Source organism: Prinia subflava, chromosome 9, assembly GCF_021018805.1.
Source record: "Prinia subflava isolate CZ2003 ecotype Zambia chromosome 9, Cam_Psub_1.2, whole genome shotgun sequence".
Taxonomy (NCBI): domain Eukaryota; kingdom Metazoa; phylum Chordata; class Aves; order Passeriformes; family Cisticolidae; genus Prinia; species Prinia subflava.
Window position 1 is genome coordinate 8,947,360 of NC_086255.1, and position 27,781 is coordinate 8,975,140.

Consider the following 27,781-nt stretch of genomic DNA (forward strand, 5'->3'; position numbering starts at 1 on the left):
TGAGAAGCAGAAGTTTTAACCTAAGAACAAACTCCATGGTAAACAGAGAAATTGCAGTTACCTACTTGGGAAAGGCTGATGAGGGCTGAAATCTGAACATATCTAGAAAAAATCAGGTGAGACAGATTGTTCAGTGAAAAAGGCAGAGCTGACATCATGCTGACTTTCTACTACACTTCTTAAAACATGTTCTACAGAAAGACTTTATTCTGCCACAGACTACTTTTCAGCTTAATTTAGTACAGAAACATTTTGTGTGTGAAGGGAGAAAGGAAGAGGCACGAATGCTTACAATGCCCTGTGTGAGTCATACGCCTTCCATTCACAGCCCCCAGCCACACACGAGTTATCAGGCTCACCAAATCCCTTCCTGAAAACACCTTTATTTGTAATCAGTCAGCCAGGTCTAAGCTACACAAACGTGTTTCCCTTAAAATCATGTGCATCACCACCACAGCTTGCTGAAGGACCAACAAAGAAAGTCACCAGCCTTAACCCAAGGTGTTAACAGAGGGGACAGACAGAATTTCCTGTGAGGGTCAAGGGGGAGTTGGTTGAGAGAAGAATCTACTTAAGGCATTAGCTTTACTGACATTAAAAATTTGCTGCCCTCACCCTGCATATTATCTCTTCACACATTGAGTTACAAGATGCATAACACACTTATTGGTCAAACAAGGGGTGATTCTTTGTAAGCAATACCTACAGGATTACAAAGCCCAGGAAATAAGGTGTGTGTCACTGGTCTGACCTCTCAGGAATCTCAGCTAAAATAATCATAATCCTTTAGGTTAATTACAAATTAAGCATGTTAACTCCCATCTTTCACACTTTTCTCCATAGAAAAGCATCTCATCACTAGTAAATTCCATTACAAAATAAATTTACTTCCATCTTCATATTTCCACACAAAACAATAAAAAGAAGTTTAAGACATAAATAACTTACAGCAAATTTTCTACAGGGGTTCTAGGTTATACCACTTTCTAATATTTTATCAGTTGTAGCCTTGAATGTTGAAAAAAAAATTTTTTTTTTCCTGTATCACTTTTTTCCATTTAAAATACCAGTATTACAAATCAAGTAATTGCAAAAGATCAAATGCTTCCACTTTTTTTCCACCTCAAACCCACCAGGGCGAGGACACAAGTGAAAATGTGAAAACAAACTGAAGACAACGTGGAGTTAGCCTGTATAGAAAAGAAGCTGGCCTAATGCTCAGCCACAGTCAGGCAGACAAATATCAGTTATTAGAAAAGTAACAGAAGAAAACCAACAGTGCCTCTGTAAGGAGCAGTTTGAGTAGAATGTTGAGGAGTGATAACTTATCTCAAGAAGGTGACAGTATCTAAAAATGGCACTGAAGAAACTTTTGTTCACAATATGTTTTTTCAAAATTAGATTGTCAAAGTACATGGCCAGATAATTCAAGTTCTTTCTTCTGAAACTTATTTCAATCTTGTGTGCATTAAAAAAAAAATCCTCCATAGCTCGTTCAAAAGAGCTGTACTATTCACTTGGTGAAAACTAATCTGATCTCAGAAGTTTTAAATGTGTCAACAGATCAGGTTTCACTAAAGGCACCTGCACCTGCCCAGGCAAGGTTCTTGTGCACACATGACATTTTGGCATGATGGATTCCTTGACTTTGAACACTGTTACGATACAACAATTAAGATAGACACACAGCAGTCTCACACATGGCTCACAATTTCCTAAGTACAAAACACTATTGCACTATTTGCTTTAAAAATCAAAATAACCCAGCAGCAACAGCTGAGCCTCTAAGTTTTAGTTCAAACTGAGGACTGGCCGTAAAGATACAGCCAGCAACTTGTCATTTGACAAATGGTGTTCATTAAGCTTACAGCCATATGATTATTTGTCTGGGTAGCTGACTGAACCTGAAATGGGGGTAGTGGTATTTGCAAAAAACAGCCAGAATATAACAGACACACACCTGTGTGAGTTGTTCAGGTGAGCTTCTGGGCTCAGGTGGTATTTGAGAGCCATACAAGAGAGCTAACTTTATCCAGTGAAATTCCATTGGTTATCTCCTTTAATGTTTTTAAAGTTTAACAGCAGCTGAAATTTTAACAATGATTGTAAACAGAACCTGCAGGTATGTATTCACAATTACATACCTCACTATTGACTGAAGCTATTGTTAAATGCCAAAAATGTTTAAGTGTTTACTCAAGTTTTGCACAATGTATGTATCTGCAAATTTGCCCCACCCTCCTATATTTTTTTCTTTTAAAGGTTATTCTGAAAGTCAGAATTACCAAAATCAGTACCAGTTCTGAGGATTTTAAAGGAATGAGCACTGTCTCCTGAACTGATAATAAATGCTACCTGCAAGATTTACCTCTGTGCTGCTGATGGAATAGGAACAGTTCCTATCTTGCCTCCTTTTTTTGATGGCTATTTCTTCTTTCTCAACATGCTCATCTCATTTTCAACACTGATTGTGCAATATTCATTTTTTTAACACGAATATTACTGTCTAATGTGGTCTTACAAGATTTTTACATTTCCTCATCTATTTGAATGCCTTATATGTAAGCTTTCCAGGAAAATAAATGCCTGCCTTTGTTTTTTTCTATGTTATGGTGCTCTGACATTAAGCCAGGGGATGGATACACATGCTAGGAAATAACCACAGAGTCACACATGGCCTGGGATTGATTTGACTCAAAGTAAAGTTTATAACATCTGGAAGCCTTTTACCACTGTATATCCCCACTATTTAAAGATAGCTGTCTACTTTTAGGTAACAATTAACATAAAATGCTTTATTTGTATGAATAAACAATGCCTATAGTCCTGACTATACACTTAAAATACTGCTTTTTGCCCTCAGAACTTACTTCAAGCAGGCACCATGGACATTCTACATCTGAAATAGCCAGAAAAAAAAAATATTTACATGCTTAAACCGCATAATGGTGCATTGGTAGAAGAAGGAAAAAGACTTGTGACAGGAAGATTGTTTTAAGCTTCGGGAACTCCCAAGCCGCGGAGCAGCCCAGAAAGCACAAGGCTGAGATGTGCAACTCCACCCGGGGCCACAAGATAGAGCCAGCAGCGCGTTCAGGACCCTGCAGCCCGGCCGAGCCCCGAGGTCCCACTGCACCTTCCAGGACCCAACCGGGACCAACCCGGCCACAGAAACGAAGGGCTGGGATGTGCTGCTGGAAATGAGATCATAAACCCAGGCTTTACACCCGCAAGTGAAAAAAGACAGCATAGGGCTTATCAAACAGTTTCATTCTGTTTCAGTATGTTTCTCACAAGCCTGAAAGTTGGCTTTTGGAGATGTGTGCAGCTTTTCTGCAGAGGAGCATCACCTCATGCTTGCCCTATTGTGGTTTTTCTCCCCAGTGAAGACTGCAGAGCACTGAGGCGAGCATCAGAACCCACTGAAGCTGAGGGGCAGTGCTCGCTCTGTTCACTGTCCCCAGCAGTATGCACAGTGCTGTGCTTCCTGACTACTTTTAAAGACAAAATTGTGCTTTTCTTTTTTGCATTATCACTACTCCCCTTCAAGAGAGAAGGCTAAGACAGGGCAAGGTGGTTTTTTGTCCTGGTTGTGATTTACTGCAATTAGTGTCTTACCAACCATGCATGTGCAATACCGTATATGGGGTAGATGCCTTTGCCTCCACACACCCCTGGACTGCAGAGCACTGACTCCCAACTGCAGAACTCAAACCAACAAGGATTACCAATGAGAGGAAATAAATCTCCTATTTGCAACTTTTTCCTATTTGATTACAAAGTTAGAGATGAAAAGCCACGTTTGGAGTAACTTTTCCAAGTACAGTTCAACTGAGCTTAAATCTGTATTTTTCAGAATGTAGTTCAACATAGTAAAGTGTATGGAAAGAAAAACCCCTACATATTCACAAAGATGCCACAGCACTTAACAAATAATATCACAGTGATGGCATTTTATCCTTATTACACACACTGCTCAAAATAAACTCACCAGTTACATATAAATTGTCAAAAATAAACTTTAATGTTATTCATCCTGTCAGTAAAGAATGGACAAGTGAACAGTCCACAAACCTGTTTCCTTCTCCTAGCTTTAAAAATGTTGCTATGCTGCTGTTTTCCATAACTGTTTGGGTGAGGGCAAATTTTCACATGCTATAAGGCATTCAAATAATCACAAGATCAATTCTCATTTTATCAATGAATATAAAAAAACTAGTAGTGCTGGTTCTGCATTCACTTTACGTTTGAATTACAGAATTTTATGAAAAAAGACTGTGCACTGAGGTATGTAATTTTTGCAATTAATTTTGTTCTATAGTATCCAACAAGTTGCTGTTTGCCTGGATAATAATCCAAAAAGAGTCTTAAAACTTTAACTACAAAATTAGAAAAATATTAGTACTTAAGAACTGGAACTACATAATTGTATTTAGTTGTAACACCACTATTTGCTACATGAGTGAGATTTTTTCAAGCACAGTTGTTTTCTTCCAGCACTTTATTCCATCCTTCACATCATTTTCTTTCCTTGATCTTCTGCTCAAGATCCTTGGGTCTGGAGCTGTTGTTTCTACCCATTATTTCAATCTGTTCCTTCCTCCTTCTCATGTTGTTTTTGCCTCTTCAATCTGAGCACAAACTTATGTTCTTGTGATCAAGTAACTCCCAGTGCTATGATGCATTTCCTTGCACTCATTTCTCCTCTTCCATATAGTGCTCAGTTCTGAACTCTCTCATTTTCACTTGCCTGGGAATATGAAAGTATGAATTCCACCATCTACCTACTTACAGAAATAGGCCAGGAACAAATACATGCTGACAGCAAATTCTCACACATCTGAGAAAATAAACAGCATTCACAATTGGTCCAGAAATTGCTCTCTCTGGGAAGTCACTGTTTGGCCACACGCAATTCCTACAGGGGAACAGATGAGACTGCCACAAAATTTTGATGCAAGTCTTTTTATTCTAACACTCCTCAAACTTTACAAACGGCAACCATCTTCTCATATATTTTCCTGCAACTGCTCAACTTGGCAGAAGCACAGAGGAGTGACAGTCAGCTGGATTTCTTGGCTGCAGGTATAAACATTGACTCCCCTTCCCTGAAGGATTAAACTGCTGCCAGCAACCTGAGGAAATTCACAGTTCTCCAGTGAATGGAAAATACTGCCACTAGTTATTTCTTTCTCCCTACCCCGAAGGAACTGAGCTGCTGCCAATTAACATAGCATTTTCCTACACTTTGCAATCCCTTTGAACTTTTTCAGGATTTTACAGGAAACAGTTTTGTCTCTATGTAAATCTATTCAGTGCAAATCCCAATCACAAAAAAAGGACTGATAACTGTAGCAGAAGCCCCTAGACAAGAGAATCTTGTTAGTCTGCATCCATTACTGAAAAAGATGTAGTATTTATAACCAATTTGTACAAAGGCCAAGAAGAATCTAAGAAAACACAGTGACTAACAAATGCAGTGCACATGAGATAAAGTACATTCAAAAATTCTACGCATTGGAGATTATACTGCTCCTCCTGTTACTGCCCACATTACTACAAGCTGTCATTCCTTCAGAAATAGGATTAAAAGCTGACTATTCTGCATACATCATGAACACTCACGATGCTTAATGACAGAAAAACAACAGAGTTCCAGGGTAAAGGGACAGGAGGCTAGCAACTGGAATATTGGTACGGGACTGCTGCTGAAAGAAAAGCTTCTCTTCCCCAGTTTGGTTTTCATCTGTCCACATACACAGCAAGATACATGCAGAACTCATCTCTCACACTAGTCAAAAATACCCTCTCATTTGCCTGAATAACTGCACTGTTTTATTTTAAGAATACTTAGAGATGCCTTCTTTATGCAATATGTTAAAAACTCACAAAATCAGCTTCAAGTTTTCCCATTTCTTGTTTGTAGCTTCTCATTCGACTGCTGTACATCCCGCGGCTTTGAGGTGGGATCTCTCGAACTTCAAGTTCCATCTGCTCGAGCTGACAAGTAAAAACAAAGAGGAGGTACATAAATCAAAAGGTTAACTAAAGCAAGAACAAATTTACCTAAGTTCAAGAAATATTCCTTCTTTTTAAGGAAAAAACATTGCTTATTCTGCAATACACAAACAATTTATCAAAATCTCTGCACAGTCTTAAGTCAAGAAATAAGTGACAACACTAGTATTATTAACACTCAAAAGGAATGATTCGAGCCAAACATTTCTGGATTTCAATTCCAACTGTGATGAATATATCTTATTACAAAAAAATAGTAAAACTGAGGATAATTCCTGCAAATGAGCATAGTTCAAAAGAAAGCCTATCTCCACCTAGCTGTGCAGTTTTGGAAACCATTGGCTGAAAAGGGTATTTTGCCTATTTGCATATATATATTTAAAGTTTTATGTATATAATAGAAAGGTTTATATGTTTATATAAACATATATATATATTTAAAGTTTTATTTACCACCAGTCTGTATGTTTAATAAAGTAATTCTTATGTTTAATAAACTAATACTTTTTTCTTCAAACGTTGCTAATTCAGCAGAATTACATAACCTGAACTACCTAAATCTATGTCCCAAATCTATATGTAAGTATATTAAATAGCTGTAAGTGAATTAAATAGCTGAGTTTGATGACAATGCTATTCAAGAACTTGTATATAGTCAAATGGATTAAAAAATTAGAGACATATTCTATCTTTCAAAAGTTTTTTATTTATTCTTGCCATGTAGAATTCTAAATGGCCTGAAATACAAGAATATGGCACAGGGATAGAGCAAATCAAAAGTTTAAATGAGGGCTGCTAATTACCTGCCCACTGTGTCTTGGAGCCTGCTTTATATGGTGCTGTCTGTTCAGGAATTCTATTTTGAACAGCAGAAGAATCCCACACCTGCCTTTTAAAATCTTTCTAATTTACTTGGAAAAGATAAAAGAATACCTCTCCCTGGTTGCTGTAGGCACCTGAAACAATATTTACTCACCTCCTACTGATCTTGGTTGAGCAATATGGCATAGGAGGAGAAATGCTTTTCAATTAGAGTCACAAGCTACTGGTTGCAGGTCTTCACAAGGGACTGAGAGAATTTATTCCTATGTAATCACTTAGACTTTGAAATTTCATCCTCATATCATAAGAAAAGCATCTGAATTTAATCAATTGAATTGCCGGATACTCAAAAGTCATTTTGCCTGATCTACTCTGATTATACAAAATGATATTCAATAATAAACTATAAAGCAGACTTTAATTAAATAGTCACTAATGAATTGAAACACACAAAGCAATTTCTAATTCTACCCAGTTCTTTAGCTCAGGCTTAACTTTCCAAAGGGGTATTATAAATTAAACCAATAGCTGGAATTAATAGCTTATTTCTTATCAATTTCATCTTAATATATTTGATCTCAAATGTTCTATAAACATTTCTCTCATATATATGTGTAAGGTTAGGAAATTTTAATGGAGTCTCAATTCTTTTCTATTATATAAAAACAAAAACAGCTACCAGTAAATCCAGAATCTGCACCAACAATCAGACTGTGGTCCATAAAATCTAAAATGTTCATTCTAAAGAGTCAATATTAGGGAGTGTAATGTCCAAGGAACAACTATGATGCATATTTAGGCTGACCAAGATTTACCAATGTTTTTTCATCATGAGATTATAAATGGGTGCATTTTGTGGCTGGGCTGAGCAATTTCCATGAGAAGCCATGCAGAAGATAGTGGTCCAAGCAAGTGTGAACCTAAATGCAACCTCATTTCATGCACCTCCATTTTCAGAACTCATATTATTGGACATAAAATCATATTTTTCATAAACAAGCAAAAGCAGAGCAGCCCATCATACTTCCATTCAAAAATACAACAAAGAATTATGGCTGATATTGTCCACTCCAAAATAAGTCTCTCCTTCCCACAGCAACTTCTTCATATGAATCTGCTCTGGACTCTGGAACCAGCTGCTAGCATTTTAAGAAACTTGTAAGCTTCATTTTTTTGGATTCTAAAGCACTGGTATTATAATAGAGATCTAAACTAAAAAGCACAAGACAAGAATAACCCAGCATTTGCAACACAACAATTTTGTGACCTATCCTTCACCAAAGATAAAGGCAAATAACAGAGAGTTTTGTCTTCTTAAAAGCAGAATTTCACTCAAAAATTCACAATTCTTCTAGCATATGCTAGATTTTACACTCAAAGAATTTCTCCAAGGTTAGCTCAAGAACCACCTTTCTTAAAAACCTGGTAAAAATAACAATCAGATATTCCACACTGGATGTAGAACAACAGGATCTCTCTCCAGAGATTTCTTACTCCACAGCTCTGGCTTGAAAAGGAAGCCCTGGAGTCTGAAAGTTTTCACGTCACTTCTGCACATACATCAAATCAATTACACCAGAGATTTTACCCAAACAAAGCAGACAGTGTTTTAAAACCATCACTGGTTAGTGAATACAAATAAATTATCTCTATGATAATATTTATAATACATGAGAGTGTTATTTCCTAGCCAAGTAGGAAATAAACCAAAATCAGCTAATCCCAGCTTTGACATGACAATGAAACAAACCAATGTATGAAAACTATCAGCAGCAGGGAATTAGGTTTATTTTGATTTTCTACTGTAGCCTCTAGTTCTAGTTTAAAAAAGGATCTTCCTAATCAGTTCTGTTATTAGCAGGTTTGTTCAAATTGGTTTCTAAACCCAAGCCTTGACATTAATCACAAACATGTTGGGCAATTCCTTAAAGCCAATAATTGAATCTAAAGATCTGAAACAAAGTGTGAAAGAAAAGCCAGTACATTAAATGAAAATCATCATTAGGATAAAAATACAGATACTGGATTTATTTTTTAATCTTGTAATAAATACAAATTTAGATTATCTTTTTCTGACATAAGGACAGACATAAGAAGCCATTAACTCAATTTCTGCTCCTTCCAATCTACTTGGAGTAGAAAACAAAATTTGAATGACCACCCGCACCAGAGCTTCTCTGTACTGCTCTGTCTTTTGCAACTTGGAGTGAAAATGAGCTGAAAAACATTTCTAGATTCTACTTTTTGCAGCTATTTGAATATGAAAGTGCCCAAAAGGCCTTAATGCATCTTCAGAACATTCTCATGAGATGAGATGAAACTATTTCATGTTTACCATGTTTCTCACAGGGAATACCAAATCAGAGAAATTAGGTGCCTTGTCATCCTCACAAGGCAAAACTGCAGGAAGTCATCCCAAGATCCAGATTTACTGGATGCTCTTCCAATGCTCTGGTCTACAAGACTAATTCTATTTTTAAACCAAAAGCACCATGTATGCCTACAAATAGTCAAGAGACTTTTTTTCTTCCTATGCCACTTCAAAAAATTAATGTTATTGTTTAGTTAGCAGCCAAATAATTGATTCAAGTTCTTTCCATTAAAAGAAATTCTAGGCAGAAAAGCTAATTTCTTTCCCCATCCTAACATTCAGATTATATTTCTGACATTAGATAAACCAAACCTATTTGAAAGCAATAAACAAAAGCAACTTCAGATAAGGAACTACTGGCCATGTGGGAAAAAAAAAATCTCAGCTGTCACCAACACCTTTGCTCAGTTACTCCACATCTACAAAACTTTACTCTTATACTCCTCCCAGATGGAAGACATGACAGGCTGTAATGGGAAGAGAATAAACAAAAGAAGAGTCACAGTTGCTTAACACATGTTGCTCATCACATACTGGTTTTTTTTGTCAGTGTGAACCACAAACTAATGCTTGGTTAACACTCTTCTTGGATTGATGACCCACACTGCCATGGCCCCCTTGTCCTCACCTTTATGTCTCACTTGCTAAAATGAAAAAAAGATCTATTGCTCTACATTCTGAGACATGAAATTAAGACATTCTGAGAGATGAAATTAAATAGGTGCTTGGGTCTTACACGCCAAAAGCAAAGTCATGGTGTGTAAATATTTAATTCTGTTCCTAAAGCAAAAGACCTAATCCACAACTCTAGGTCTGTAACTTTTTATTGACTTATAGCAATTGTGCAAACCATGCATCACTTAACACAGGATTAAAAAAAAGATACACTCTTCTTGTATTTCATATCCTCAAATAAGAACTATTTCAAGAGTATTATTTCATTTTCTAATATATCATTAAGTCTTTTTACAGCATGGGTGTTAAATGTTACTATCAATGATTCTATTATCTTTGTTGGGAATTTGCAGTTAACATATGAAAAGCCAGAACATACCAGTTCCCTCGCTTCTTCAAGCTGTTTCTCAACATTTGCAACCATCTGCTTCTTCTCATCTGAAACAAAATTGTGAGAATGCCAATGTAATTGTGCTCTTCCCATAAAAGAAAAATATACCATTTCCAAAGACTGTATGTATCAGCTAAAACAGACTCGAGATTTATTCTGTGTGACATGCTCACACATGGTGAGGATGTCACATTAGTAATTAAAAAAAAAACAAGACTGGTGAATCCTTGAAGTCTTCTGCACTGTTATGCAGCATTTAGTGCTAGTTAGGAAAGCACTTGCAGCTGCTTCAGCTGTAGGAATTATGCCTCAGCAGGCACTTGCTGATGTGTGAAATGCATGAGAAGGCACATACATACACTAGATGGAGAAACAAATCATTTAAGAACAAAGGGCTTAACATATTCGTTTGCAAAATATGAGATGCAAAAACCAAGCATCCCAATTAAAATCAATTCAGGTTCTGAAGAAAAATTATGTTTCTATTCCTCTACTCCTATGTTGGGTCTAGAATTGTTTCTTTTGCTTCAACAGATACAAAATGAAATGCCACAAGAACTACAAGAAAACCACTGTCCTCTAGTAGCAGTAAGAATGGAAATTGGTCATAAAATATGAAAAAAAATTAAAAATTCAAGTAAGCTTTAAGCTATACACAGCAATCACCATCTGCCAGGTCCCCCAGCAAGGCTGTATCCCAGCTACAGAGACCGACTTTTGATCAGCCTCCAACCATCCATCCGCAGGCAGAGAATCCAGTCTGAACTGAGATTCTGTGTCACATCATCACAAACATTCCTACTGCTTCCCAACTTGGTTTGTTACAGCGTGAAAGGGGACTCAGAAATAGTCAGACACTGGATAACAAAATGTCCCCACACTGCTTCATTACTCTGGGTATTCAAGGGTTTCAAATCCTACCATCACGTCTTCCAGCCTTCAGACTCTAAATCCACCCATTGTGTGAATGAAGTTAACAACAAAACTGTAAAATACAAATAGTTTGTTTGAAACCAGGAGCATTGTGAGACATCTGTACTGCTGATTTGCCTGATGAAGCAGCTAAAAAGTGAATGTCACCAAAGTGTCTCCAGTCACAGCTCTCCAGAGGTCACAATGGATAAGTCTACATTGGCACAAGATTTAATCATGTATCTCTGAACCTCAGAGCTTTATTTTTAAGTCTGAATCCCCTTGCTTCTCTTCCACATGATCTCTTTGTATTCTGGAACTGACATATCAAAGACCAGAAGGGACTATCTGATGATTTCCTTCCACCCTCTGCATTCCACAAGCCACTGAATTTCACGAGGGGACCACTTCAATAAAGGAACATAATTCAGCTTCTCACAGGCTGAAATGCCTATCCATCTATCTTCTCATTCACCTAAAATACCCTACACTCTGATTCAAGGACACAGGAACACCACAATCTGTCCTTCCTCAGTTACATATCCTGGAGCTCTGCCTGCAGAGAGGATCAGGCTTGGGACCATCTTTCCTGCAAATCTGGAATTCATGCTGCACGTCTGGTGGATTCTACCACAGCAGAAGATGCAGGAAATATCTTCTGTGTAACACTCTTAGTTTTCCAGAAGCAATGTCTTCCTTCAATCCAGGTTTTCATGATGGCACCCAGGCCAGAAAATTCAGCACTTTATCTTTCTAACATAAAAACACCAAAAGAAATCTGCCCCTTCCCCCCACACATACATTTCTATTCTCATATCCCAAAACATCTCTGTTCTTTCATTTGGAAGTTAGCAAGACAACGATGGACGAAAATAAAAACAATGAAAGGTACGAAACACACAACACCATTTTATTGAAGCTGAATTACAATTTTAAAATATAGCAGCAGAAAATAAATGTACTACAGCATTTTCGGTATTTCCCTGAGTTATACTGGATCACAACTTTCATACACATTTAGAAACCTGAAATTTAGGGATATAAATTCGGGAGTTTTTGGAAGGTATTTCACGCTAAGCAAATTCTGTCTGTACTTGTGATTACAAGAACTAGTGAGCACTCCACTGGCCAGTAAAACCTTATGACCTAGAGAGAAATTTAGCTACAGACCCTTTGCAGGGAAAACTCATTAGTACAGAAGAAGATCTGGCTAAAACTGCTCCCATAAAATTAGGAGGAGAGGGTATTCAAATCATCTCCAATGGTTCAGTTAATTAAATTTTAACCCAGCTCCAGATTTTAACACTGGCCCAGGTATATATCACCCAGATCGTGCCCAGGACAGCTGCCTTGGTTTTTCCTTCAAATACAGGTATGTGAGCAGGCACATGGCAACATCTCAGCACTGCAGCTCTGGAGCAGGATCTTCACAGACTTCCAAGAGAGCAGCTAAACCTGTTGCAACTACTGTTCCTCTAGAGCACACAATACCATGTAACCATGGTTTTCAAAGCATTTCTTTTCAGTTTTACTTTGACTTCAATGATTAAGCCAAGGAAACAATTTATTTCACAGCCAGAATCCCCACAGGAAGGGGGGCACAATGCTCCCAGGATGACTTGCTCCAAGACTGGAAGTGAGATCCAAGGGAGTTCCTCTGAGTAAGAGAAGTTTGCCACTAATCAAGCAGATCAGGACAATCGAGTCCAATTAAAGATGCTCATATTACTAACTGTATTAGCCCACTGTGACTTACCAGTTTTCAACCTGCCTACTCAATCCCGTCCTTCAATACACTTCCACAGGAAATGAAGAAAAAGGTGTTTTATAACTTTTAAAGCAAGAATTCAAATCCTCTAGAGAAAATAAAAAACAATGCTTCATCAAATATATCTAAATGTAATTTTTTTCCCTACATTGCCAGACAGAATGACCCAAACATTCCGTATAGTTTGTATAATTTAAGTGGTGCAATTGACCAAATATGGATAAAGACTGGAAACAAAAGGGTTTTTTCTCTGTGTAGGATTGTAAAGAAATCTGTTCTGTTTGTACACAAGGTTGTATCATTTTCTTAAAAGAAACAAGCTTCACTACATTTTCCCCAATTTCCCCAGCTTTGCCCTGGCATTAGACTTTCTGTCTCCCAACATACAGCAGTTAGAGAAAGGTGGGAATCTGTCTACAAGGTTGGAGAGATAACACAGCACTGGTTTGATCTCAAAGTCAACAAAGAGATTAAAAACCCTGGAACAAGACTGAGTAGTCCCACTGCTGGTGGAAATGCTCCTTTTCATTAGCACGTGCTGAGGAAGAGACTGAATAGCAAAGGGCTTCAGTTCACAGCCCACTTGCAGATGCTGCTGTGCTCGCTCAGGTGGTCACATGCTCACCACTGCCAGAAGATCCTGTCCAACAGCAGAGATAAATGGAACAATACATGCATTTCTCTCTTTGGGCTACAAAACTGGGTTCAAGAGGCATCACATAGGGAGCCAGGCCTGAAACTGAGACAGTAAACCTCACTACAGGAGTACAACAGAAAATTAAAGGTGAGGCTTTCTTCAGCTAAACCTGTTAGCAGCTGAAACGCAGCACTTTGACTGCCCAGTAGAAAAAGCAAGTACCAAGTATCAGAAGAATGGCAGCACTCCAGTCCAAAGCCATCCCAACATAGAGGATACTGTGCTGGGAATAGACTTAAGTATCACCATTTGTGCTGATAAAATTCTCTTTCATATTAAGCAATCAAAATTTATATGAATTTTTGGTTAAATCACAGGACAGATGTTTCTCTGAAACACCAAGGAGCATTAATAAAACACATCAGTCAATGATCTTCATTCTTCAAAGACCTGCAGCAGCATCACAGACAATCTATTTAAAAGGCACTTCTCTATTTATAACTTTCTTTAATCTTCCAGGTGATGTCTGCCTCAACAACAGAAGACATTTCTTCCCAAGACGTTCTATTGTCCCTGCTGCTTATTGTTTCTGTGGTACAAGAGAGCCTTTGTTACATTTGTTGCTGAACTACTTATGCATTTGTGACCACAAGATTGTCTGCTGAGCCATCATCCTCCTAGAACACAAGACAGCATCATGTCCTGACCATAGGGAATGCAGGAATGTTGCAAAACCAATTAATCAGCATTTCTCCATTACAGCAGGTCCATCTCGGTCACCAGAGTTCAGGAGATCTCTCTTTATTATGCAGGGTGGCACAAGTCCTTACACCTTTCATCCTGCTTCTTCCAGCGGGGAGGAAGAAGGCCATCAGCAATCTCTCAAATCACTGCTGCTGAAAACTTTCACCTCACGTTCCCCTCCCACCTCATAATCCTCTTTTTGAGGCTGTCCCAGCCATCGCCACAAGAACTAACTGGAACTTCTGGTGATGAAGAAGCAAAGATCTTGCAAATATTCCTATTAAGAAACAAGGGGAAAATGCGCATTTAAAATATTTCTGATAAAGTGATCAGCATAATCAGAGATTTTTTTTTTCCAGGTTGTCAAATGCCTCTGTTAGTTAAGACTGCAGTTTGTTTTGAAGGCACAGAAAATGTTTTTCCTGATGAAAGGCAGAGTAGCCCTGAAAATAGAAGCAATACCTAAGCCATAAATGTACAATGCAAGAAGCAGCTACAATGCAAGTCAGTTCAAACCACGCATGACCAACCTCAAACATAACATGGGAAAAAAACAATGAACTTTTGTCTTATTTTGACTCCATTTAGCCCAGTACCACATTACTGGTCCTGCAGGGAACAGGCATTCTGTCTCCTCTGAAAGGATGGCAAATTCTATTAAAAAAGTAACTTTCTAATTGTCTCATAAAAGAGGGATGATTTCAAAGCCTGCTGCTTATAGGCTTTGCCACTGTTTAAGCCAATACTCTTTAAACATATTTTATTTAAGCTCCAAAATCTCCCAAAGTGAATAAGGGAGACTGATTCAAGGAGAGGATTATGTTAATGCACTACTATTACTCAGAATATTCTTCCTACTATTGAACAGACTCTGATGACTTCCAAAATCTATACAATTAGGAACTCAAATCTCTCTTCTTTACAACTAGGGAATCAAATCTCCCTTTTCCTATAAATCAGTCTAGCACTATTGCTTTTCAGAGGATGAGCCAGTAGTGTATTTATGCTGTCTCCCTGTTTCTACCAGAGGTCCTTAAACTTACTCTTCAAAAGTGAGGAAACCTTTGTGAAGGATTCCCTGTATCCTCTCAGTAAATGTTTACAGTGCCCATTTACAGATTAAATATAATTTCTGAGCAGATTAAATTGCACCAGTTCTAAAATTCAACAGCAGGAACTCTGATTCTCTCCCTTCTTCATTTTGTAAGTTTCCATTAGAAAACAGACAAATTTTTCCACCCCAGCTGCAGCTTCTGACTGAGTTATCTCCCTGTGTCCTTGCTGTTAAGATCAAGAGCAAAACATCTTTGTTAAGCCAAGGAAAAAGCATCGTTTCCTTTAATCATGGAACTCAATCCTCTTGTTTCAGAAGACTTTCTAATTTGCTAAGCTTAAAACTGGACATAACCTTCCAGAATCAAGATGATTTTTTTTATTCAAAACCTCCTGAGATCACACATTTTAGCTGAGCACCTACCTCAAATCCTGTTTAGAGTCACTACTCCTCACTTCATGATGCATTTCCCACTCTAAAAGTAGGATGTTATTCTTTTGTCCTGGATGCATGGTACCTTTTCCTTTAGTCATATGAAAAAGTACCCCATTTAGTATGTGTTTATCTCCTTCTTATCCAGTATCCAGTCCTAAGGGTCCCAAACTTTTGGGTAATATGCATAAGAAGCAGAAGAGGCAGAAGTATTAAATGAGCTGTGAATAGAAAAGGCATTAAGCTGAGCTAGAAGAGGAACAGATGAGAAGAATGTGAGTGTCAGCTTCTCTCCAGCTCACACTCGGAGCCCTGTATTGGGGCACTGATTCCCATGTGCTGAAAGATTCAGCTGGGCTGATTAATAGATTACAATTTTCATCTTTCTACTCTTACAGACAGTATTGACTCTACTGCAGGGAAAGATACATCATGAATTAGACCATGAACGCTGCAGGCCACTGACAAACACATTAAAGTAAATGAACAGTGATTTCTTTGAATGTGCTCCTCCATGTGAGTCACCACAGCCAATTATCCAAATCAAACGTATGAACAGCAGGCAGCAAAAACAGTGATTCAGATTAAGTCATGCACAAAATCCGTCTGTGCCACAGGAGAAGGACTTGATTTCCTTTAGTGAAGTTGGGGCATGGTCACAATAAAGAGGATTCAGCAGCAATGCTGGCACAGGGAACATCCCCCACCGGCTCTGCTCAGCCTTCAGGTGCACTGTTGTAACTTCCCGTGGCCCTGGAGCCGGGCAAAAGGGAAGAGCTGATCCTTTACAGGTGACCAACAAACAAATATTCTGTCAGAGCATCCTCAGCATCTCAAGAGACAACTCTCCGCTGGTACAGACCCAGGGCAGGGAGGTGACTGCGCTGCGTAAGGAGCGAGGGGACACATTCGCTGAGGGAACGCTGAGACCTCACTAACACCGCGCCGGCACCTCCCGCCACCGCCCTGCGCGCCCACCGCGGGGAGCCGGGCCGCGGGGGCGGGGAGCAGCGCTCACCTCCTACCAGCTTGGGCACCTTCCCGATGCGGCCCGTGATCTCTGCCGTGAGCACGGCGAAGTCCTGCTCGTAGCTCTCGAAGTCCGAGGACATCGCGGCGATGGCGCTGCCGGTGCCGCCGCTCCGGACCGCGGCGCTTCCGCGTTCTGCCACCCCAAAACGCGTCCCCCACCCCGCCCCCGGGCGCCTTGCCACGCGTTCCGGCGAAACTCAGGAGCTTTAACCGGCAGGGCCCAGCCCCTCTCGGCCGTCCCGCCAACCCCTGGGCACCCTTAGGCGTGCGGGGTCGCGCTTCACTGCAGACACCGAGGAGAGGCGGCGGCGAAGGGTCACTCCCGTCCCGCAGCCCCTCACGCCCCGCAGGGGAGGGGAGCAACAGGGCTGCGGAGCTACCGGCGGGCCGCTGTTTCTCGGGGGGGCCGTATTGCGACGGACCGCGGGCGGGCGGTGGCAGCGCGGGCCCCGCCCCGCTCCTCCCCTTCCCTCCCCTCCCTCCCCCTCCCTTCCCTCCCTTCCTCTTCCCGCTCCCTTCCCTTTTCCCTTCCCGCCCTCTCCCTCGGGTGCCGGCGGGAGCCATGCACGGCGGTGGCGGGGCGGCAGCGGCCGGGCGGCGGTAGCGGCGATGGTGGGGCCGGGCGCGCTGCAGCGGGCGCGGCGCCTGTGCCACTGGGGCCCGGCGGTGGCGCTGGCCGTGGTGGCCGTGTGCTCCGCCACCGCCATGGCCGACGCCGCGCTCTGGTATTGGCCCCTGGACACGGCCGGGGGAAGCGTCAACTTCGTGATGCTGCTCAACTGGACCGTCATGATCCTCTACAACTACTTCAGCGCCATGTTCGTGGGCCCCGGGTACGTCCCGCTGGGGTGGACGCCGGTAAGCGCTGCCTTGCGACCGCCGCGTCCCGGGGCCGAGCGGGGCCCGCGGGCAGCCCTGGGGCCGGGGCAGGAGAAATCTTTCGATGCCGCCGTTTGTCCTCTGTGCCCACCGTGTCTCCTCTGCTCCACGCTCTCCGGCCACTCCTTCGCCCTTATCTCGTTCCGAAATATTTGCTTTGCCTCTCCCCGCCTTGCTCCTGCCGCTTCCAGTTTCCAATACAACCCAGTCTGCTCCTGATACCGAAATCGGACAGATCGAAACTTTCTAACACAGTTTCGGGTATTAGAAAGCAGCACGCTGGGCACTTGAAATATCCTTCCTCTAATCGCGTGTGCCGAGCGTTGAGTAAACAGAGTTTCTATCACCCACTCTGATTATACATTCATTAGCTATCCCCGCTCGCTTAATGTATATATAACGTATATGTAATGCTTTACTTGACATAGTCATATTCCTTATTGGAAGTCCTTTTGTGGCCTTTTGGGGTCTCCTTTGGTGGTCTTCAGTGGCAGTGTTGTAATATTTCGGGTGGCCGTTCCTTGACCGCAGCTCTTGAGTAGCACAACACTGTTCATTTCCTTGCGGAGCTGAGCCGCCTTCCTGCTCGCCTAAGTGACATCCTTTAGCTGCTTCTCCAAGGCTCTGCTCTGTTGTGCTGCCCTTCTCCATCCCCTCCCTGTGCTGTCAGGGCTCTGCTATTGCTGCTTGCCTGGCAGCAGTCGCTGTGTTTTATAGGGGTTTCTCAAAGCAAAGCAGCAGGAAACGAGCACTGTTCAGTGGGATCGAGAACCTCAAGGTTATCTGCATGCTCCTGCAGACCTGTTTTGGAGGTTTTGCTGCTAGCAGTAACAATTGAAAGTAATTCATTTAGAAAATTTCTTTTTATTTTGTGCAAGCCAGAAAATTATACTGTTACCTTCTGCTTAATAGAGGACAAGACAGAAATTTGCATTTCCTGTGCCTTAGTAATCTCTTGGAAGAGTTGTAGTGAGGAACGAGATGAGTTCAGTATCTCAAGGCAGCTGCCCAGAGTTTGTTCCAGTGGCGTGATACAAAGTTTAGTGCTGGTCACCTTTCTAATTGTGGAACATTACTCAAGACACAGTCTAGGCAGAAGAGGATCCTGATAATCATCTTAGCAGGACAACTGGGTCCTCCACTTCCTGAGTGGAAGATTTTGGCCACTACTTGCTGTCTCCAAGTGTCTCTGTCTCTCATCTTGCTGTAGCTGGGGGGTGTGTGTAAAAGAGATTGTAAGAGAGTTGAACATTAGGGTTTACACATGTTGTATCTTAGTAGTAAGCTTAGCATGGTTTATGGTATAAAATGGAGAGAAAATGTGCTCAGTTTTTTTTTTTTATTAGAACAGTCACATAGTGACTTTTACTCTCAGAATTCACTGTGAAACTCTGCTTGTACAGTTGGTCTTCCTGACAGAACTGTTTATTTATTTTAGCAACGAGCACTTTCAACAGTGGGAGATGGTTGTGTTGATAGCTTAGAGATTAGCTAGGAGATTATTGTATTTTGTTTTTTCCTCTTCTTGATGCCTACCATTTAATAGGGTTGGGCTATGAAACACACCCTGTCAGAAGAAATCAAAGGTGCTTAGGTTGGGAAAATGTCAAGATAAACATTGCCAGTGGAGTTGTGTATACATCTAACACTCCTGTCCTTCTGTTTAAAGGAAAAATCTCAGGATTGCATGTATCTCCAATACTGTAAAGTGTGTCAGTCTTACAAGGCACCTCGTTCACACCACTGTCGAAAGTGTAACAGGTACTGCTTCTCTTTTAAATTGTTTAAAGCCCATATTAGCGCTGCATCAAAACTAATGATGGGTTATTACCATAATTTGTGCTTCCAGCACTTGCATTGTGCTTTTTAAAAAAGCTTCCATATGAACACTACAGCCTTTTCAAGTATTTCCATTTTCTAGTTATAGGATACCTATACAGTTTTGCTGTGTTTTACTTTAAAAATTGACTTTCTTGAACATATTCTTTGTAGTTTCTCTTAAGGACTTCTTGACAGTACTAACGAAACAATGCAGTTGTGCTTCAGGGGTGTGAGTCTGTGTAAAGACCTAAAAATCATCTGAAATTCTTTTTAAATTCAGAGTCCAGACATAAATCTGCTTAGAGAGCAGAAATATCTATTCTGTCATCTTTCCAAATGGAAATCAAATGTTGATTTGGGTGGAAATTTTGGAGTCTTTTTTTTACTCTTCACCAAAGCAGGTTTTTGAGGGGAGTTGGCACATTAAGTGAAGTAATAAACCTTTTGGGTCAACTTAAGAACTTTGCACTTTGTGATTTTCCAACACACTTGTTCTGATACAAAGGATACTTTATTATAAATAGGTGTCACTAGAATTTAGTGCATCTTGAAAAGATCAAGGCACTTCAGCTGTTTGCAGTCCAGGCAGGTCGTCCTCTGAAGGACTCTTGGGAGAATGTGGTGAAAGGATATTGCAACATACACGTTCTTTTGTTATTTCTATAAACACAAGATGTGCAGGCAGTGTATTTTAGGAAACAGAAACTGAAACTCCAGAGCAGTGCTGTAATTTGGCTACAGCATCCTCAGATTTAAAATTAAGGACTCATTTCCTTGAGTGACAGTCTCTACACTGAGGACTGATCACCTGGGTGGTCACACAGACTTTTACACCTGTCAAGGTAATTTGGAATGTGAACAATTCTTTAATCAGGTGGGTTTTTTGCATCTGTGAGCAACACCTAAGTAAGTTGCTGTATGTTGAATACTTGAGTGTCTGTAGGGTTTTTACACTTGTTAATTTTGTTAATTTTGACAAGGGTTTTCAGTGGTGTGAGGTCAATATATAGCAATTGAAAAAACTTTCAAAGTGTTTACCACTGAAAAGAAAGAGTCACTGTCACACTGTCTTTATCTCTTTCTTTAAATACTCTTTCTACAAGTACTTCACAGGCAATTTGATATTTCCTTTTTTTCCTGGTATTCTGATTTTTGAAAACTGGCATTAACAGTAGTGCTTAATTATTGTGATCATAGTTCTTACAAGTCCCATTCTATGGCTCTGTATGCAGGCTCTGTACTATGGTGTTTATTAGCAACTAGTTAATTTGAGTAAAGGAGAGGACACATAACTACGGAGGGTAGGACCTGGAAGCACTTTTTGTTTGCTTTTTTTTAACTGTGCAACATGAAAATATAATTCTGAATAGCAACTAAAAAGAAACTCCTGTGTTGATCTGTGGGGAATTATTTGGCTTAAATGAAAGAATGGAGGTTGAGAAGTAGAAAGTCAGCCGTGCTTTGAGTTTTTTGAGAAACATCATACCTGTCCTTTATATTAATCAATATTTATTATTCACAGATGTGTGATGAAGATGGATCACCACTGTCCTTGGATCAACAACTGTTGTGGATACCAGAATCATGCATCTTTCACTCTGTTTCTCTTCTTAGCTCCACTAGGATGCATTCACGCTTCTTTCATATTTATTATGACAATGTACACTCAGCTTTACAACAGAGTAAGAATGATACTGTTTTTTCCCTGTTGCTTCTCATAATCACAGCGAGTTTCCCAGCTTTACATTGACTGAAGACAGTTTCTGAGTAGCACTTTATGTACAGACAGACAGGCTGTGTTTTGGCTGGCACAGAAAGCAGCTGCTATTTATTTCCAATGCACAAGTTAGATCCTATTTATTTTCTTTTACTGGCCACTTTAGAATTGTGTCTATTCCTTGAAGGAAAAGAAAAGTGCATTATTTTAGGGACTAAAAATAAATATGTTCACTGTGGGGTTTTTAACTGGAAAACCTCAACAGTGAGCAAAGCTTGTTCTGGAATGCACCCCTTATCTTGGATCCATGATTAAGATTATAAGCTTTGATTTCAGCCTTTGTGGTTGCAGTGAAGAGCTTGATAACATCAGCTGAGTGTAACAAGTGAAGTTGTATTTGTGGTAGCTGAGTTGTGTTTGCAGGGGGATAATGTTGAGATTTGCTGTCTGCAAAGCTTTCAGAGGAAAAACCTGCAGCATTTCCATGGGAAAGGGGGACTGTTCTGTGGAAACATTGCCCATATGACACTGATGAATGTGTTTTTGTTAGCCTAACAGAGTCTAGATTTTTTTGCTGATATTTGGGCCTGTGGAGCTTGCAAGGTGGTTTCATTTTCCATCTAGCAACAAACTTCAGAAGATAAAAGTCTTCTGAATATTTTTTTTTGTTACTCTGCCTGCATTATAAACCTGTCAGATGTTGGACACTTTCAGAGCCATTTCTTATGGATAACTTGCTTTGTTTCAGCAGCTGGAAAGTTCTAGAGCTGAACGGAATAATTCTCTTTGCAGATATCTTTTGGGTGGAGTTCTGTGAAGATTGACATGAGTGCAGCCAAAAGAGACCCTCGTCCCATTATTCCCTTTGGACTGTCTGCATTTGCTGCATCTTTATTTGCCTTAGGACTGGCATTAGGAACAACTATTGCTGTTGGCATGCTGTTTATTATCCAGGTGAGTCCATGGCTCTGGTACAAAGAAGTTAAAAGCTGTAAGTTTTGCATGCTTGTGAAGCAGAAACAGAATTCAGGATTGAGATGAGAACAGTTGTTCAGAGCTTATGCCGTTTTATAACTTTTCCAGGGATTTATGTAGCTTTGTCCCAGTTTTTCTGTTACCACAGTTTTGGGTTTTTTCATTATTTTTCATGGGAGGACTTGGATGTGAAAATCTAATGAACTAAGAAAACATAAGGTGGATTTTATAAACTCCCTGGAAAAGGCAAAATACTTGCCCTGTCCCTACAAATAGGTGTTAACATACATGATATAGTTCTTAAAATGTTGGAGATCTTTGGAAGGAAACAAAGACACATTTTAAGCATAAAATGCAATACTATGTGATACTGTCTTAAGTGTGTAATTCTAGAACGTGTATCTCTGCTTGGGGTTAGCTTCTAACAAATGTTTCTGTCAATAGAAGTTGCTTTGTTCTTTCAAACAAATTTAGTTTGTTAAATGAAGCTTTCTTTGTATAGCTGATGTATTCCTGCAGAAAATAAATCCTAATTTCACCTAACACTTTTATTTCAGATGAAAGTAATTTTGACAAATAAAACTTCAATCGAATCCTGGATTGAAGAAAAGGTAGGTTTTTATTACAGTATTCTTGTACTATTACAAAGTCTATTTTCCATATTTCTAATTTTTTTTTTGTTTCACCTCATGGTTAAAACCAAAGATGTTACTTCAATTCACCTCTGACCTAACACCTACAACAAGCATTTCCCTTACTGTCTCTGAAATTCACTGAAAGAAGTGAGAAATTATTTAAATGCATAGATTTTTCTTTTGTTTTGGAGGAGTTTGTTGAACACAGAATAATATTTTCTTTGAAAAGACTTTGCTTATCTACTTGAAATATGTGGGTGCTTTCATCTGAAACTTGAGCTTTGTCATTACACCTGCCTGTACCTTTAATTGTCCACCTCACTGACCCGTTCAAAGTGGCATCTTTTGACTCATGGTTTTCCCCATTTCTTACTTTGCATTGTAAGGGAGGATTTTCCTTGATTTTAAAGAAGTACTAGAAAATACCTAGTCTTCTGTCTTTTAAATTTTTCTTGGATTTCCTCATCTTTATAGAGGTTTTCAGAAGGAGAAATATAGTCAAGCAACAGAAGCTAAGTTTACAGGAAGCAAAACTGACTCAGTATTTAGAAATTAATTTGGTTCTACCTGTGGTTTTTTTGTGTAAATCCACAAATATTTCATTAATGTTTTGTTGTCTGTCTTTTATTTTGTGTGCCAGATTAGCATGAGAACCTTGACTGTGAACAAGTATTTAAAGTACTGTAATGGTAACTCTTTGCATGGGATATGGCTGGATCCAAGTCCTGTTAGACTCTTGAATCATGAGATAATGGAACATAAGTGAAAGAAATCCCTGTTATCACTACATTGTAGGATTTGGAATAATATGTTGAAAATTTTACTGCAAAACACAGGCTGCTGATTTTGAAAGCTAAGCACAGACTGTAATACATAAATATTTAATCAAATGGCATTATTGCAGCAGAGAACACTGCTCTGTGGATGCTCCACTAGATGTCATCAGAACTGTGAGAATGTAAAGCTCGTGGCTATGGAATGTGGGTGATTCAGATAATGTCTGTGTGTGCATTCTGAGAGGAGGAATTGGCACTTCTAGTGTTGAGTCACGTTCATGATCATTAATCAAGGGGTTCTGAGCTGTGGAAGCTTTTGTGTGTAACTGAGAAATAGTCAGGCTTTGGTCCCTTAGAAAAAGCAGTAAAGTAAGATCACAGTGTGGAGGGAATTATCAGTGTAGTCAGTGTACTCTGCTGTTGAAGAGTAAATGGGGGATGACAGGGATGGGGACACCCAAACCAGACATCCTTCTGAATGCTGTGATTGGTTTAAGTAGTTTTTATATCCTGGGTTGATATAGTAGGAGTTCACTGCTCTTACCTGAAAACATTTGCTTTTAGGTCCCATGGACCCAATATAGGGTTTGTGACTCAGCCTTCTTAATATTTGCAGCTTGACTGGAGTTTGTAGGGTGTTTTTATGTACTACACTTCTTACTATTTTCTAGGCCAAAGACAGAATCCAGTACTACCAAACGGGTGAGACCTTTATCTTCCCCTATGATATGGGAAGTAAATGGAAGAACTTCAGGCAAGTGTTTACATGGTCTGGGATTCCTGAGGGAGATGGCCTGGACTGGCCAGTGAGAGATGGATGTCACCAGTACAGTCTGACGGTAACTGGTCTTCAGTGGTATCTCAAGCTGATTCTCCCCACTCTCCAATTGTTCACTTTCCTTTGCAAGAATAGACCAGCTTTACTAATAACTGAAACAGGCTTGAAATACATGAATAGGAGTTCTGTTAAATGTTCTCCCATTTTTGATGCACTAAAAAGTTATGCTTTTGTGAGTGCTTCAAACTGCTTTCCTGTGTTTGTTGAATGATTTCAATACCTGGCTTCATCTTGTGTTGAATGCTGCCTAAATTTCTATTTATAATCATTTATAGATAGAGCAACTGAAACAGAAAGCAGACAAGCGAGTAAGAAGTGTAAGTATTTGTGAAGTTTGGTCTAAAATTACTTTGAAATAGCAGTATAAATAAATGTAATTAATCAACAGAAACAATGTATAGCAATCTCTGCTTAATTAATCTTGGCATTTAGCCTTTGCATTTGCTTCTTAGTTTCCAGATGAGCAGAAACATGATAATAAAGAGGACTGTGCTTCATTGTTAAGCAGTAATTTAGAATTTAGAGTCCCTTTGACAGCTACTGTCATTATGTTTAAATCTGTAGTATGCTGGAATTGATTTTTTTAGTGTGAAACTCACCAGTAAGGCCTTCAAATAAGAAATTGCTGTGTTCTGTTCAATCTGTAGGTGCGGTATAGAGCCATAGAAGATTACAGTGGTGTCTGCTGCCCTGTGACTAAAGGTGTTAAAACATTCTTCACAACACCGTGCACTGAAGAACCTAGAATCGCACTGAGTAAAGGGGATCTGATTTTAGCCACCAGAGGCTTAAAGTTAGTGGCTCCACACCTTTATATTTGGTTAAAAGAAATACTGAGTTGAGTTTTGGCATCTAATTACCTGTTCTGCTTCCTTCCCCAGACACTGGATGTATGGTGAGAAGATTCTCCTCTCAGCTGCTGATGGTATGGAGCAGTTAATTTCACTTTTTCTGTTGAAAATTGCAAAACAATTTTATAGCTATCTAGAAATGTGGCAAATATTATATTCACTTCTCAAAACATAGAATGATAACATTACTGACACTAGCTTCTCTCCACTCTCCAGATTTTTTATTCTTTACATCTAATAGACTTCCCAGTTTTGATAAACATTAAATGACTCTGTCAGACTGGAAGAACACTCATTCAGTAGTTTATTGAAAGTTGAGTGGGAAGGGGGACACTTCATAATCTGAGAAAAACTTAGCCTTTTAGCCTGTAAAGAGGTTAAGGATGATTCTTTTTTTTGATATTTAAATGGTGGTCTGTCTTAAACACATCCAGGCTTCCTACCTACACACCCTATATAAGTATAGAGATCTTAAAAACCAGGAGACATTATGTCTTTGGTTTAGAATAATTTCTAGAGACTTTAATATGCATTTATAAAAGTAACTGTGGGTGTTGAAGATATTAAAGGCTCCTGCTGATCTGCAGAGGGTCAGCATCACAACCACCTGCATTGAAGCTTTCACATTTTTCACTTCAGACCTCTTGCTTTGGACTGAACTAAAATTTTACCTGCCAGAGTGTGTGTTGGATTCTGTTGTTGCCTCCAAACAATTAATTCATTGCATGTGCATTTCATATTTGCACAAGTGAGGCTGCCAGCAGTCACTGACAGAGTCCACACTTTTCATGGGAGGTCTGAAACCTTCATGGGCTGGAAGTGCCCTGGCAGCTCACTCCAATAAACTCCTTCAAACATCAGATACAAATGAGCATGGCAATAGTTTGTATTGCATTACTTATTGTGAAGATTAGCAGGACATATCTCCTCTATTGAATGTTGGGCTTTTTAAATCAGTTAAGGTGTGGTGTGGATGGAGAACGTGGTGAGCACTGGGAGGCTGGATCAGACTAGACTTCAAAAATAGGATGAGTTTTGTTAGGAATGTATAGCAAAATGCTGTAAGTAAGCAGGAATAAAAAGTTGCACTACAGCAAGATGGCAAAACGAATGATTAAGTAGCAGTTCTTCTGTGGAAAAAAGACTCAATGATAATATTGGGATGAGTCAACACTTTCAGAAAAGAAAAACCATACAGCTTCCCAGATGCTGAAGTAAACCTTCCATCCTCCTCAGCATTGGCAGAGACTCTGCTGAAATACTCCTACAAGTACAAGCAGTTACTGCAGCTCAAGAAAGAGGAAGATCAACTGTAAAGAGTTGAGAGGAAAACAAAAATGAGAATAATTAGAATAATACAAAATGTCACTTATAAGGAAAATCCAAAAGAATTGGGATGGTTTACCTGGAGAGGAGTAGGAAATGGGAGGTTCCTGGGTATGTACAAATAGTCATCAGTGGTGTGAAAGTCTGGTAGACAAGTTGGTTATCTGCTTCCTGTGCCCCTGGTATGTAGAAAAAGGAGCTGTAAGTCTGAATTTATAGACAGAAAGATTCAGATAGGGTATAAAGATGAATTTTCTCAAGGAAGGTAGAACACTGCAAAACCTTGGAGATGTCTGAAAACATTTTAGGTAGTTGGAGAAAATCTGTGCGTCCCCAGGCAATGATATTAGAAATGACTTAGATGTTCTGTCCTGTAGAAGGAAATAACTTAGGTAAGTGCTTGATATCTCTTCCAGTCCTGTGTTTTTCCTCAGTAGTGGGCCATGTTTTGTTCTAAATTAATGCAACTTTTCATGTCTTAAGGTGGAATAAGAGAACGAGGCTGGTTCCCTAGGAAATGTGTGGAAAAATACCAGTGTGACTCTGAAACGGATCAACCAGTGGATGGAGAGAAGAAAAGCAAATAGCCTTCTAATTTTTTTTAAATATGAAATGGAATTTTTACTTCAGACCACAATCCTTTACTTGAAATTTTCTGTATATTACTTTAGATTTATGCAATGAATATGTTAGAATGAGGTTTTCTTTTCCTCACAGCTGAAAGGGTTGTCATATGCCTGTGCCATGGTTTGCATACTTTTTAAACAATAAATAATTGAAGAAGCCATTCAGTGGATTGCCTTCAAGATGCATCTTTTTTCATCACAAGTCAGGATTGGTTTTCTGTTAAAGTTGCATTCTGAGCATTAAGATTTTAAATTTTTTTCCTCAGCCGCATCTGATTGTCATGCGTGCTGCTTATCTTTTCTATTTCTCTGAAGCTGCCCTGAAAATAAACACCTGATTCCAATTCCAGATAAAATTTGTTACCTGTGACTTTTAATGATGTGAATTGTCCACCTCAAATAAATGATACATTCATATTCACTTGTGGGGTCAATTGTTCTTAGACCTAGAAGAACTAAGTTTATAGGCATGGGAGTGTGA

The 27,781-nt window shown here is 39.6% G+C and overlaps 2 protein-coding genes across 3 annotated transcripts in view; one reads left to right on the forward strand and one right to left on the reverse strand.

Moving 5' to 3' along the window:
- VTI1A (vesicle transport through interaction with t-SNAREs 1A) overlaps positions 1-17,034 on the reverse strand; it is a 260,355-nt gene extending 243,321 nt beyond the window's left edge. The window contains exons 1-3 of one of the 2 annotated variants that reach the window (XM_063405310.1): positions 16,843-17,034; positions 10,266-10,324; positions 5,890-6,000 (exon numbers count right to left, since the gene is read on the reverse strand). In XM_063405310.1, coding sequence (XP_063261380.1) covers positions 5,890-6,000; positions 10,266-10,324; positions 16,843-16,936 — 264 coding nt within the window. In that variant the 5' untranslated portion in view covers positions 16,937-17,034. The remainder of the gene's footprint in view (positions 1-5,889; positions 6,001-10,265; positions 10,325-16,842) is intronic. The other variant, XM_063405309.1, reaches the window with a different exon arrangement.
- Positions 17,035-17,327: 293 nt separating this feature from the next.
- ZDHHC6 (zinc finger DHHC-type palmitoyltransferase 6) lies at positions 17,328-27,721 on the forward strand. Its single transcript, XM_063405308.1, has 10 exons — positions 17,328-17,714; positions 19,405-19,496; positions 21,079-21,238; positions 22,066-22,227; positions 22,806-22,859; positions 24,331-24,498; positions 24,773-24,814; positions 25,145-25,290; positions 25,379-25,422; positions 27,158-27,721. Exons 1-10 carry the CDS (start codon positions 17,466-17,468, stop codon positions 27,259-27,261), a joined length of 1,221 nt encoding a protein of 406 aa, XP_063261378.1. The 5' UTR covers positions 17,328-17,465; the 3' UTR covers positions 27,262-27,721.
- The last annotated feature ends 60 nt before the right edge of the window (positions 27,722-27,781 follow it).

What these genes read in the sequence shown, in the direction of transcription:
- ZDHHC6 (XM_063405308.1), top strand. Translation starts at nt 17,466, where the DNA reads ATGGTGGGGCCGGGCGCGCTGCAGCGGGCGCGGCGCCTGTGCCACTGG. An exon ending in ACACTCAGCTTTACAACAGA is followed by an intron (nt 21,239 to 22,065) that starts GTAAGAATGATA and finishes TTCTCTTTGCAG; the next exon opens with ATATCTTTTGGGTGGAGTTC. An exon ending in TTAGCCACCAGAGGCTTAAA is followed by an intron (nt 25,291 to 25,378) that starts GTTAGTGGCTCC and finishes TTCCTTCCCCAG; the next exon opens with ACACTGGATGTATGGTGAGA.